We start from the raw sequence: 14,347 nt of genomic DNA, 5'->3' as shown, positions 1-14,347 counted from the left end.
AATTGCTGTGTTGGCTTATCTTAATTTCCCGTCCGGTCAGAACTCAAACTCCAGAAACTCGTGGCTGAACTTGCCCTTGTGCCCCACGTAGTAGCGCAGATAAAAGTCACTCTTCATGGCTTGCAAAAGACAACCAAGACTGAACTTCTAAAAGAAAGCCGCACCACCGCGGTCTGCACCCAACACTCTGTTTTGCTTTTTTATAATAGACCTGTGATCCCCTTGGAATTGATTTTTATGAAAGTTGTAAAGTAGAGGTTGTTTCACTTTTTTGCAAATGGACATTGAATTTATCCTAGCCTATTTATTGAAAAGACTGCCTTCTTAGCTACCCTGAAGTACCATCTTTGCCATAAGTCAAAACCCTACATATGTATAGATCCGTTTCTAAATTCTATTGTTCTATCATTTTATTTATTCATCCTTTTGTCATTATATGTTTAGCCCTCCAATTATTTAGGTCTTCTTCAATTTCTCCCATAATGTGTTATAGTTTTATGTGTAGAGATTTTGCATATCTCTGCTAGATTTATTCCTACGGAGTGGATTTTTTGAATGTTTTTATAAATGTTAACTTTTTGTTTTATCACTTTCTGTTACTTCCTGATAGAAAAGCAGTTAATTCTTGTATCCTGATCCAGTGATCATACAAAATTCACTTATTCTAGTAATTTTTTAGATTCTTTTTTATTTTCTACACATGTATTCATATCACCCACAAATCATGAAAATTTTATTTCTTCTTGTCCAATCATTGGGCATTTTATTTCTTTCTCTTGCCTTATTTTACCGGCTGGGACAATAGCTGGGACAATAGCTAGCATGGCATTGAGTACAAGTGGCAATATGGCCAGCCTCATCTCATTCCTGATCTCAGAGGGAAAGTTTTCAACTGTTCACCATTAAGTCTCAGGCTTCAGTGTAGATATCTTCTATCAGGTTAAGTTCCCTCCTACGCCCATTTTCTAAGAGCTTTTAACATAAATGGATGCTGAATTTTATGAAATGCTATTTCTGTATGGCTCTAGAAGATAGTTTATTCTCTTATTTCATTCCATTAATGTGGTGGAAAACATTGGTTGGTTTTTTTAATGTGAAACTAACTTTGCATTCCTAGAATAAACCCAACTTGGTAGTTGGGTTATATATTGCAGGATTTGATTTGCTAATGTGTTGTTTAGGAGTTTTCCATCTGTGGTCATGAGTGAGACTGCCATGTAATTTCATTTTTTTGTCATGTTCTTGTCAAGTTTTGGTTACCTGTCCTCATAAAATTAGTTGGAAAGTGTTTCTTCTTTTTCTGTTCTCTGGAAGTATTTATTGAAAGTTGGTATTATTTTTTTCCTTAAATATTATGTAGACATCTCCAGCTATGCCATCTAGGTCTAGAGTTTTCCTTTAGGAAAAATTTAAATTATGAACTCGATTTTTTTTTTCTTTCTTTGAGATGGAGTTTCTTTCATTCTTGTCACCCAGGCTGGAGTACAGTGTGATGTCGGCTCATTGCAACCTCTGCCTCCAGGGTTCAAGCGATTCTCCTGCCTCAGCCTCCCGAGTAGCCGGGATTACAGGTGCCCGCCACCACGCCCAGCTAATTTTTTGTATTTTTAGTAGAGATGGGGTTTCACCATGTTAGCCAGGGTGGTCTTGAACTCCTGACCTCAGGTGATCCGCCCACCTCAGCCTCCCAAAGTGCTGGGATTACAGGTGTGAGCCACCGCGCCCGGCCCTATGAACTCAATTTCTTTAATAGTTATGGGACTGTTCTGAGTATTTCTTCTTATGTAAATGTTGGTAAACTGTATTTTTTCAAGATATTTGTCTAATTTATATTTTCAAATTTATTGGTGTAAAGTTCTTCATCATATCCACTTATGATTTTTACAATAGTTATTAGATATATAGTAGTATTCTCTTTTTTATTCCTGATATTTGTTATTTGTACTTCCTTGTGCTCTTTTTTCCTTTTTGTCTTGTCAGGGCTTATCAATGTTATAAATCATTTTAGAGAATCAATATTTGACCTTGTTAATTCTCTATTTTTATGTTGATTTTTTATTTCACTGACTTCTGCTTTCATGTTTATTTTCTTGTTTCTTTGGGGTTTAACTTGCTGTTCTTTTCCTAACTTCTTGAAATGAAAAATTCCTAACTTCCTGGAAGCTTAAAAAAAAATGTACTTATGGCTATATGTTTCCCTCTAAGCATGATTTTTAGCTGCATCTCACACATTTTGATATGTAGTATTCACCTTATTCAGTTCAAAATATTTTCTAATTTCCATTGTGATTTCTTCTTTGACCCAAGTGTTATTTGAAAGTATATTTCCTAACTTCCAAATACACAGGAATTGCCTAATTATCTTTTTGTTAATGATTTCTAGCTTAACTGCACCGTGGTCAAATAACATACTCTGTAGGATTTCAGTCCTTTAAAATTTGTTAGTACTTATTTCATGGCCAAACATATAGTCTTTTTGTAAAATACTCAATGTGCACTTGAAAAGAATGTGTATCCTGCCATTCTTGGTTTATTGTGTGGTTAAAATCTTTTATATTGTTACTTTTCTTTTTTGTGTGTGTTTGTTAGTAACTGAGAGAAGTGTGTTAGTCTCCCAAGATGATTGTGGCTTTTTGCATTTTTCTTCTTAGCTCTGTCAATTTTTGTTCTATTTGGAAGCTATGTTATTAGGTCCATACAAATTCAGCAGTTATATCTTCTTGATGAATTGAATCTTTTGTCATTAAAAAGTGTCTTCCTTTGGCATCTTGAATCTACTTTCTAATAAATGGTGTTGAGATAACCAGATAGCCACATAGAAAAATATGAAATTGGACATGTTCTTCATAACATTACACCAGGATAAATTCTATCTATCTATTTATTTATTTATTCATTTATTTATTTGAGACGGAGTCTCTCTCTGTCTCCCAGGCTGGAGTGCAGTGGCGCGATCTCGGCTCACTGCAACCTCCACCTCCCGGTTTCTCCTGCCTCAGCCTCCCAAGTAGCTGGGACTACAGGCACCCGCCACCATGCCCGGCTAATTTTTGTATTTTTAGTAGAGACAGGGTTTCACCATTTGGCCAGGCTGGTCTCGAACTCCTGGACTTGTGATCTGCCCACCTCAGCCTCCCAAAGTGCTGGGATTATAGGTGTGAGCCACCGCATCCGGCCTACATCAGGATAAATTCTAAACAGATCAAATATTTAAATGTACAAATGGAACCATACAGGTATTAGAAGAAAACTTGGGTAAGTTACATTACAACCTGAGAGAGAGAAGGTTTTCCTAACTATGACTCCAAATCCAGAAGCAATAAGGAAAAGGACTGATATATACAATTACATGAAAAAACAACAACAAAAGACTTTTTCATGGCAAAGTATAGTTTGCATAAGCAAAGTTAAAGGAAAATAACAAACTGCAAAGAAATACTTTCAGCTTACATCACAGATAGAGCTTCTAAAAATAGAGAAGACCAGCAACCTTAGAATCAGGTTAAACCTACATTGCTCAGAGATAGACCAAGATTTTTATAGAAAAAGAAACATAAATGGCTCTGAACCATATGAAAATGTGCTCACTTTTGCTCTTAATAAGAGAAATGCAAGCTAAAACTACCCCTTTCTCAATGATCCGATTAGTAAAAATTCAAGATTTTGATAACATACTCTGCTGGCAAGGCTATGGGGAAACAGACACTGTTAGCCATGGCTGGTTAGGATGCAAAATGGAAGAGCCATCTGGAGGGGAATTCGGGAGTATATAGAAATATGAACTATGCAATTACACTTTGACCCAGTAGTCTCACTTCCAGGAATTTATCTCAAAGACACACTGGTAAAAATATGTTAGATATATGCATATGGCTATTAACTGCAGCACTATTTTTAATAGCAAAAGCCTGGATACTATCTAAATAGTAGAGAACTGGTTGATTAAGCTATGGAGCCATCAGCAGAGTAAGAAAAGTTTTTCTATACTATAGAATGATCTCCAGGATGTAGTAACTGGAAAAGCAAGTGGAATACAACTGTGTACAACAGACTGCCAGTTACCTTAGATAAGCAGGAATACAACTAAGTCACACATTTGCTCCACTGAAAAATCATGGAAGGATAAACTATAAAACTGAATAACTTTTCCCCCATAGGGAAAGGGAAGCTATAGGGTCAGGGGGCTGGAGAAGCCGAATTTCTTTTAATATATCTTATTTTATAGATTTGACTTTTGAGCCATGTAGATATTTTACATAATTATAAAATAATATCAATATATTTTCAATACAATTAGCCCTAGAAATAAATGAATCTAACTGTGTATTTACTTGGTGGGATTAGCATACAGAACACTATGCCCAGTAATTTGAGTGTACATCCCTTAGTAGGTTATATCCTAATAACAAAAACAAACAAGAGAACCTGTTTTCAGTAGTCATATTATTATTTGGAGATTGCATTTGTATTGTAGAATAAATCAAATGGGTGATTATGTTGAGGTCACTGAGACTAGAAATTTTGCCATGATTAAAAGGAGATCCAGATATAAAATGTTCAATAAGGTTAATAAGAACTGGTACCTCTGAATTTGAGTAGTTAGTATAAACTCATAAGACAACTTTAAATGTATATGTGTACATGTATATATGTATGTATGCATATACATTTATGACATATATATGAATTCACGAACATTGCAAACACTGTTGATTCCAGGTCTGTGGCCTAAAACATGATCCTGGGTATAACATGCGCCTGGAACATCTTGTCATACCAGAAAGCAAGGAAACTATCAAAGGTTTACTAGGGTCATGTCAGAAAGAATTCAGGAGCAGACCTGAATAAGTGCCACTGGACAAAAATGGGACAGTCTGAGCATCAATAAAGACAATAACTGTCACGGACTGAAACACATTAAATATGTTTAAACTGGCCGGGTGCAGTGGCTCACGCCTGTAATCCCAGCACTTTGGGAGGCTGAGGCAGGCAGATCACTTGAGGTCAGGAGTTTGAGACCATCCTGGCCAACATGGTGAAACCCCGTCTCTACTAAAAACACAAAAATTGGATGTGGTGGCACCTGCTTGTAATCCCAGCTACTTGGGAGGCTGACGCAGGAGAATTGCTTGAACCCGGGAGGCAGAGGTTGCAGTAAGCCAAGATCGCGCCACTGCACACCAGCCTGAGCAACAGAGCAAGACTCTGTCTCAAAAAAAAAAAAAATAGTTTGGCAGTGTGGCGTGGATAAGGTTCAGATAAAACAAGATTGGACATACCAATAATTGTTGAAGCTGGGTGATGAGTATATCTGATTCAAGATATTAGTCTCTCTGCTTTTATATATGTTTGAAAATTCAAAATAAAAAGTGAAAACAAAAAAATTAAAAATATTCACAAAAAGTTGTTTTTCTCCAATAATTGTCTTACATTCTACTTTGTTGTTAAAATTGCAATATTGTGTTTCATTTGGCTGGTGTTTGTAGTTTTTTTTCATCTTTTGACTTTAAATCTTTCTATATCAGTACAGTTAAGGGTTGTCTTTTGTAAGCAGTGTAGAGCTGGGTTTTTCTTTCTTTTTTTTTTTTTTGAGATGGAGTCCTGCTCTATCGCGCAGGCTGGAGTGCAACAGCGCTACCTCAGCTCACTGCAACCTCCGACTCCCGGGTTCAAGCGATTCTCTTGCCTCAGCCTCCCAAGTAGCTGGGATTACAGGTGACCACCACCACGCCTGGCTAATTTTTTTGTATTTTTAGTAGAGACGGGGTTTCGCCATGTTGGCCAGGCTGGTCTCGAACTCCTGACCTCAGGTGATCCGCCTGCCTTGGCCTCCCAAAGTGCTGAGATTACAGGTGTGAGCCACCTCGCCTGGCCTAGAGTTGGGTTTTTAATCTTTTTACATACTTTGAAATTCTTTGACTCTTAACTGAAATCTTTACCTTTACATTTAATGTAATTTCTGATATATTTGGGTTTAAATCTATATCTTAACACATGCTTCCTATTTGTCCCATTGTTTCTGTTTCCCCTTCCCCTTCTCCTGCCTTCTGTACTCATTTTAATGCTACCAGTGGTTACCCTAATGATTACAACATTAATCCTTGACTTATCAAAGTTTAATATAAATGGATACTTTTATCTCTTCTCACACAATTAAAGGACCTTAGAACACTTAAACTCCATTTACTCTTTTCCAGCTTTTATGCCACTGTTGTCATGTATTTCTATCCTGTATATGTTTAATTAGTTAACATTCATTGATATGTACACACGCACTTATATTGTCTTTGCTCTTCATTCTTTCCTGAATCTCTAAGTTTCCTCCTGAGATCATTTCCCTTCACCCTGAAGAACACCCTTTAGGCTGACAACTGTCCATGACTATACTGGGCCTTGTAGAAAACTACGGTTTTTGTGGACAAGAGTGACCAGGATACTTTAAATCAACTATTATTAACTTCCCTTAAGAAAAGGGAAGATTTCTTTCAAAAGATTCCTGTTTTTACTTGTATGGCAGTATTTTCACTTACTACCTGATTTTGTCAGCCTTGAAGATGTGATTTCTTTTTTTTTTTTTTGAGAGAGTGTTGCTGTGTCGCCCAGGCTGGAGTGCAGTGGCACAATCTTGGCTCACTGCAACCTCTGTCTCCCGGGTTCAAGCGATTCCCCTGCCTCAGCCTCCCAAGTAGCTGGGACTACAGGCGCGTGCCACCACACAGGGCTAATTTTCTGTATTTTAGTAGAGACACGGTTTGACCATATTGGCCAGGATGGTCTTGATCTCCTGACCTCGTGATCTGCCCGCCTCGGCCTCCCAAAGTGAAGATGTGATTTTAACTGATGAGTTGAATACTTACTTTGAGGAACTGTGGCACAGGATAATCCATGCTGTAATAATCACCAGACCAGACAGCTCCCTATAAAAGGGTGTACATTTCAGATTTTGGAAGTGGCTACAAGTGAGATGCATATCATCGCATTCTCTCCATGACCACCTGATAGCGCATTCTGATTGAGTGACTGACTCTCCCTCAAGATCTATGGCATCAATGGAATATTTTCAAATCTGACCATGATTCATAAATTACTTTTTTCAGAGAATTTAAAGCCTCGTATAAAAATACATTTCATCTTAAAAAGCAGGTATGAGATCCCTGACTATGCCCTGATTTATAAGTGGATCCCCCCAAAATGAAATGAATATTTTATAAAATCCACAGATATATCACTTTTTTCAGGTCGCTAGAAGAAATAGTACAACTAAGAAAATCCCAGATTTGATCAGTCAATACTTTTACATTTTTAAAGAGGCTTCAGTGTGAGGCAGAATGAGCCCAAACCAATACATGATCTGTGTATATACTACAAGAGATTGGGTCACTTCCTAGGGGAGAGGAATGATTTGTAGTACAAATCAGACTAATAATTTGGGGGTGGGTATATGCTTCTATAAATATGTATTATATGCACATATCTTTTACATAGAATAAAAAACAATCACTTCAGCCATAATACCACTAGAAGCCCCAGGCTGAGTTCACTATAACCCATGGGCTTCATGCTGGAAGTGATTCAACCCATTTGGTCTACATTCTTATCTACAGACCCAACCTATAGTTTGGCTCTCCAGTGTTCTAAAGATTGGGGGTTATAACAAAGAAACACCTTTTCAGTGATGTTTAACTTACAGGTCTATGAATTTTGTTGTTGGCAGATGGCAGTAGGAGTAGAAAAGAAACAAAAGGACCTATTAATAAGTCCTCAGAGACAAGGGTGGGAGGAAGCAAAGGAAGAGGTGATAAAATAGGAGCAAGTGGTCATGACAAGGAAATGACACAAGACATACCAGGGCAAGCCTAACAGGTTGACTTAAAGTACTGATCTTTTGGCTGGGTGCGGTGGCTCATGCCTGTAATCCCAGCACTTTGAGAGGCCAAGGAAGGCGGATCACGAGGTCAGGAGTTCAAGACCAGGCTGACCAACGTAATAAAACTCTGTATCTACTAAAAATACAAAAATTAGCTGGCCATGGTGGCATGCACCTGTAATCCCAGCTACTCAGGAGGCTGAGGCAGAAGAATAGCTTGAACCTGGGAGACGGAAGTTGTAGTGAGCAGAGATCGCGCCACTGCACTCCAGCCTGGGTGACAGAGCAAGACTCCGTTTCAAAAAAAAAAAAAAAAAAAGGACTGACCTCTGAGATGGCTGCTCATACTTGTAGATAAGATTCTGGCTTAAACCAGAACTGAATTTGAGGCTGACAGAGTTATCACCATATTAGATCGGACTGAGTATTACTGTATCATACCGTTGCTAGTTACAAGGGGGCCAAAGTCCAACGGCCTGACAGTAATATAATGTAATATGTAGTGACTGCCACTAGCAGTGATAATGAAGTCTGATAGATGGGGCTGGGTTTGAATCCTGGCTCCATTATTTCCTCAGTTTCATCAGGTTATAAAGAAGATAATACCTTCCCTGCTCCACAGGATACACGGGGAATTCAGTTATCACTGTGCACAGATGAGGTGTTGCAAACACGATTCCTTAGTTCTATCCCACAGTTCTATCCCTCCACAGGGCAACCGTCACCGCTCACCTGCCTTCTTCCTCATGTAAGATGTTCTGTTGTGTACGATGCAAGAGGTAGGACGCCAAGCCAACAGCCCACACCATACAAAAGAGTATGTGTATTGCAGAGATACTTTTCCAAATAACATTACCTAAAAATAGATGTTCTGATGTTGTTAACCATGGAATCACAGCCCACAGAAAAAAAAAATGATCTTTTTGTATGTTTTGCCATAGTCTGCTTTCAGAAAAGACATTCAGACTCCCTCAGCCCCATCGCCCCTTTTTGTTTTAGGACAACACAGAGGTCACAGCACTAATTATAAACTTCAGTGGCCATTTCTTGTTTGGGTTGTTCAGCAGCTCCCCTTCCTAGGATGATTACCCTTATTTTCTCTGGGGATCCACCATGTCCACACTCACAGTCCATGTTTCCCAGTGAACTGGACTTTGGCTAGGTCAATCAATACATGTTATCTCCTCAGCCACAGTGATTTGGATCAGCACAAACGGACAAGCAATCAGAGCCAGCAACTGCATTCTGAGACTTTGGTAGAGTGAAGAAACACAGTCCATATTCCACTGGACGTGGCATCGTGAAGATGTGAATGGGGGGCTGCAGGGCCACTGTGTGGAGCCCAAGAGTGAAGTTAGCATGACAGATGGTGGAACTGAGAGGTGGAGAGAAGGTAAAGTTCCGAGTCCACCAGTCTGAAGCCAGCACCACCCTTCACCTTTTCAGTAAACTGTACCAATACCTTTTCTTCTTAGCTCATAGCACATTTGAGTTATTTTCTAGCTTGTATCTAAAGGAGCCCTAACTGATCTACCTTAAAGATGCAGACGGAGTTCTCGCTGCCTATACAAGGAGCCCAGGCATCTAGGGAACTAGAATTTTCCCCACTAAGGTGGGACTCATTAGTCTTTATTCTAAGGCCCCTGAGAACATTCGAGCCCCACTAGGAGAAACTGTTTTAAAGAAAGTGAAGAAGAATCTGTCCTCTCACTTCTATAAAACAGAAGACGCTGTTTTATAGCAGATCCTTCTGACGTTTTCCTGAAGATGGGTAAGGATGATTAGAATTAGCCCTTTTATTATCAGAAATGAGAAGAAAGGCCTAGAGAGCCCCGTTTTACTCCTGGGAGTTGGGCAGATAGACCCTCATTATTACGAGGAAATCTGATTTGCTGTCTCTCCATTTAGAATGCAAGGCTTATACCTGTGACTTCAGGGTTAAGTCCAACAAGCAGGGTCAGTACTGCAGGGATTGTGTACACCACCTGTTAGCAAAAAGGGAGGAAATTACATGAGTTAAGATGTATGCCCAATATATGAGATGTTCAGAGATACAGGAAGTAAAGAAAGATGAGATCAGTGGCTGCTGTGCCCCATGATTTGCCTCTAAGTTTCAATGGTGATTGAGAAAGTGGTAGATTCTCCTTTTGTGGCACTTAGCATGTCTGCCTGCAATTTTATCTACCTTCCTCCTAGACTATAGGCTATTCCAGAAGCTCATTTATCTTTGAGCTCTAACACTGAGCACAGGGTTTTGGTCTTAAGACACACTAACTTTCCAGTCACTCCCAAGCAACTTTCATGCCCAAATGGCCTTTCCCCACTTGCATAAAAGAAAATGTTCTTTGAAAAGTAGGGCAGGAGCAGCCACGATGCTAGATGGCCCTGCTGGCTTTGGACCCAATGGACCACCCAGGCCAGTACTGCATCTCTGTGAGACCACAGAAAGTTTTCTAATAATGCATACACAATCAGCTGTGCCCAGTAATAAGGTCAGGCTCTTCATTTTGGAACTGCTGATAAGCGTTTGGAAATGAGAAGACTGGCCCTAAAGAGGCCCTATTCCTAAGCCTTGTTCATAACAAGCAGGCTCTAGCCAAACTTACTATTGTGTGTGTTGTTGGCAGGGAATAAGTAGGGAGGGTGGGTTTATAAGAAGGATGGGGACTTTCCAAGCAATGTAGCTGTCTAATCACATCAATTTCTGTGCTTATATCAGAAGATGTTAAGGCAGGTGCCAGGGGTCCATGTGGGAGGTAGTGGAGGGCTGAACTGTGAATGAGGGAGGATGCCTATGGGGACATGGGGTCTATTCCTCCTATTATATCGTCTGAGCATGAATGAAAGGTAAAATGTGCAGGTACTATACAGATAAGCAATTAGACCTAGACTGTTTAATTAATTTTTTGGAGATGGGGGGGGCGGGTCTCGCTATGTTGCACAGGCTGGCCTCGAACTCCTGGGCTCAAGTGAGCCTCCTGCCTCAGCCTCTTGAGTAACTGGGACTACAGATGCCTGCCACCATGCCCGACTCAAATTTATTTTGTGTTTTGAGGGGTTCTCCAAGGCAGTAGTAAGGAACAGAGGGATGATAAAAATGACTGAGATTCTGAACAAGAATGACTCAGAGAATGATTCTGCTGATAACAGAAATGGGTGAGTCAGGATAAGTAGATTTTGGAGGGAAAGATGCTAGGTAGGTCCTTGGGCATATCTGAGGAGCACTGTGACATGCAGGTGAATATACGCAGCAGTCTTTTGGAAATTCACCATTAAGCTGGATGTCTGAGACTTGTCTGCAGGGAAATAATATTTGGAATTCAAGATATGGACCAGGGTGCCAAGGCAAAGGCAGTTTGATTTGATTCAGAGGCATACTGATCTGGATAGTAAATATCAGAATGTGGTTTTACTGCACTAAAAAAACAAAACCTGGATAGAATTTCATGTTATAATTCCAGATACCATCATCCTTGTTGCTCCTCTGTCAATATTATTCTAAAGCTTAAGAATCATCTCCTTGGTGTACTGTACAGTCTTGTGTATCTATATTGAGAGAAACTGGACAAAATTCAGATATTTTGGAAGATAAAAGATATTTAGAGCCGGGCGCGGTGACTCATGTCTGTAATCCCAGCACTTTGGGAGGCTGAGGCAGGTGGATCACCTGAGGTCGAGAGTTCAAGACCAGCTTGACCAACATGGAGAAACCCTGTCTCTACTAAAAATACAAAATTAGCTGGGTGTGGTGGCGCATGCCTGTAATCCCAGTTACTTGGGACACTGAGGCAGAAGAATCGCTCAAACCTGGGAGGTAGAGGTTGCAGTGAGCCTAGATTGCGCCATTGCACTCCAGCCTGGGCAACAAGAGCAAAACTCCGTCTCAAAAAGAAAAAAAAAAAAGATATTTAGAAGATGTATGGAACAATGGCCCCCTCCTCCAAATGGTTCAAATCAGGGCATTGCTTATATGAAGACTGTAGGTTTTACAGGATTTAATACCTTTCTTTCCTTTTTTTTTTTTTCTTTTTCTTTTTTTTTTGAGATGGAGTCTCACTCTGTCGCCCAGACTGGAGTGCAGTGGCATGATCTCAGCATACTGCAACCTCTGCCTCCTGGGTTCCAGCGAGTCTCCTGCTTCAGCTTCCCTAGTAGCTGGGGACTACAGGCGCATGCCACCACGCCTGGCTAATTTTTGTATTTTTTGGTGGAGACGGGGTTTCACCATGTTGCTCAGGCTGATCTAGAACTCCTGACCTCAAGTGATCCACCCGCCTTGGCCTCCCAGAGTGCTGAGATTGCAGGTGTGAGCCACCTTGCCCAGCCAGGAGTTAATACTTTCTAGAAATATAAGTCACTGAATTAGCAGAACCTCAGAACTTAAGCCTGTTATTTTCCGGTCAAAGGTTTGCATTGAGTGTCTGGCTAGAAACTCATAAGGAATTGTTCAACTGATCTTGAGAGGCCTACTCTAGGTCCTCAAGAAAGTCCTCAGTTGGGCCATCTAACCAAAGGGAATACTGCAGAAAGACCTGTTTCCAGAAAGTTCGAAATTCACACACACATTACATTAGAACTCTGATCCTGCCTATTAATATTTTAGGAAAAAGAGCTTCCCAAGGGTTTGATTTTTAAGTTTCTCAGAAAATTAAGCAGGGAGGAGGGGTAAAGACATAAAACCGTGTGTTTTGTGCCGTTCCCCAATTCTTCCAAACGGAGGAAAGCCTGGAAGCGGCTCATACTCACCACCCACACCTCTGCATCTGGGTCATTTACCTGGAACGCCAGAATACCAAGGTGTTAGCAGACATCCTGCGCTGTTCCATTCCTTTTAAATTCATTTAAGCACATTTTTTATTAATTTGTTAAGTGCCAGACACTGCAATAGGCATCGAGGATACAAAATCTGAACAGGATATAGTCCAGATGAGGATGGGTGAAGGGGTTTCTGGCTGACACAACAGATGTTTTTAACAGGCAGCCACACATTTTTGAAAAGCCTTCACGGGAGCTCTGGAGAGGACTCGCCAACCCAGAACGGGTATTTTAAGGGCCCTCCACCCCCACCAGTCTCAAGAAATGAGGGAAATTATTATGAAGGGGGTCCCCAAGCCGACTAAAAAGTTTAATGATGCTATAAAGGGTTTTGGTCTGCTCCGTCTCCTAGGCCCTGAGATATGTTCAGTGTCGTCCGCGGGCTGGACGTTAAGGCAGGAGCCAGGGCCGCTTCTTCTGAGGTCCCCTGGGAAGTTCCACGCGCGGAACCAGCCCCTTCCAGGGTGTGAGCCCTGGTATGGGACTCGCTTCCATGAACACATCCGCGTTTCTTAGACTGGGGAGAAAGTGGGGGCTCCCCAAGCAGAAAGCCCAAGTCCCGTCCTCCCCATTAACTGTGCGCCCCTGCGACTCTGCCCGCTAGTCAGTTACACGGCCCGCTAGGCCAGGGGGCGGAGCTGGGAGCCGGGCGGGTCCCCCTCCCACCGCGGCCGCCTGACCTGCACGAAGGCCGCCAGCGCGAAGAAGGCGGCCATGAGTCCGTTGCAGGCCCGCCACAGGGCAGGCGCCATGGCTCGGAGAACGCGGCGCGGGGCGGTGAGTCCTGCCACGTGCGGGGCGGTGAGTCCTGCCACGTACGGTCCGGCTCCCTCCTTCCGCGGAGGGACCGAGACCCCGCCTCGGTTTCGGTGGCCTGGGGACACTGCCGTGGCCGTCGCTCCGCGCCGGGGGCGGGGAGCGAAGGGCGTGGGTGTAGCCCCTACTCAGCGACACATTCAGCCCGCCCCGAACGCCGCGGGGTGTAGGCGGCGCCGTCCTGGTTTCGCGGATGGGAAAGCGAGTCCCTCAGGGAGCGCAGGTCTCGGTGGTGGACGGAAGTCAAATTTGAACCCGTGTAGGTTCAACTCCAAACCCTGTTTTCACTAAAGCTACCTTTCTCACAAAAAAAAAAAAAAGGAAGAAAGAAAAAAAAGAAGGAAAAAAGGAAGGAAGGCAGGCGGGAGGGGAGAGAGGAAGAAAAAGAAAGAAAAAGAAAGAAAGGGCCGGACGCAGTGACTCACGCGAAAGAAAGGGCTGGGCGCAGTGGCTCACGCCTGTAATCCCAGCACTGTGGGAGGCCGAGGTGGGCGGATCACCTGAGGTCAGGAGTTCGAAAGCAGCCTGGCCAACATGGTGAAACCCCGTCTCTCTACTAAAAATACGAAAAAATTAGTCGGGCGTGGTGGCGGGAGCCTGTAATCCCAGCTACTCAGGAGGCTGAGGCGGGAGAATTGCTTGAACCCGGGCGGCGGAGGTTGCAGTGCGCCCAGATTGTGCCACTGCACTCCAGCCTGGGCAACAAAGCGAGACTCCTCAAAAAAAAAAAAAAAAAAAAAAGGAAAAAAATTGTTTTTACAAAAATAAGAGAAAGAAAAAGAGATGTTTGTTTGTGTGTGTGTGTGTGTGTGTGTGTGTGTTCTGTTTAGTATTTATGCATTTCCTTCC

The 14,347-nt window shown here is 41.9% G+C and overlaps 1 protein-coding gene and 1 long non-coding RNA gene across 14 annotated transcripts in view; one reads left to right on the top strand and one right to left on the bottom strand.

Annotated features, from left to right (window-relative positions):
- Positions 1-14,347, bottom strand: part of TMEM220 (transmembrane protein 220) — a 26,968-nt gene extending 12,621 nt beyond the window's left edge. For 2 of the 12 annotated variants that reach the window (XM_054671042.2, XM_054671044.2), the window contains exons 1-5: positions 13,363-13,863; positions 12,614-12,643; positions 9,792-9,852; positions 8,600-8,723; positions 6,858-6,917 (exon numbers count right to left, since the gene is read on the bottom strand). In XM_054671042.2, coding sequence (XP_054527017.1) covers positions 6,858-6,917; positions 8,600-8,723; positions 9,792-9,852; positions 12,614-12,643; positions 13,363-13,434 — 347 coding nt within the window. In that variant the 5' untranslated portion in view covers positions 13,435-13,863. Of the gene's footprint in view, positions 1-32; positions 120-2,867; positions 3,194-5,037; positions 5,210-6,857; positions 6,918-8,599; positions 8,724-9,791; positions 9,853-12,613; positions 12,644-13,362 lie in introns of those variants that run through there. The other 10 variants (XM_054671046.2, XM_054671045.2, XM_009432745.5 and 7 more) reach the window with 10 other exon arrangements.
- The window catches only part of LOC104002919 (uncharacterized), a 152,464-nt gene continuing 151,482 nt past the window's right edge, over positions 13,366-14,347 (top strand). For both annotated transcript variants that reach the window (XR_010153274.1, XR_010153275.1), the window contains exon 1: positions 13,366-13,459. This is a non-coding gene — a long non-coding RNA (uncharacterized LOC104002919). The remainder of the gene's footprint in view (positions 13,460-14,347) is intronic.

This window comes from Pan troglodytes, chromosome 19, assembly GCF_028858775.2.
Source record: "Pan troglodytes isolate AG18354 chromosome 19, NHGRI_mPanTro3-v2.0_pri, whole genome shotgun sequence".
Classification (NCBI taxonomy): domain Eukaryota; kingdom Metazoa; phylum Chordata; class Mammalia; order Primates; family Hominidae; genus Pan; species Pan troglodytes.
This window is presented reverse-complemented; position numbering and strand designations above follow the sequence as displayed.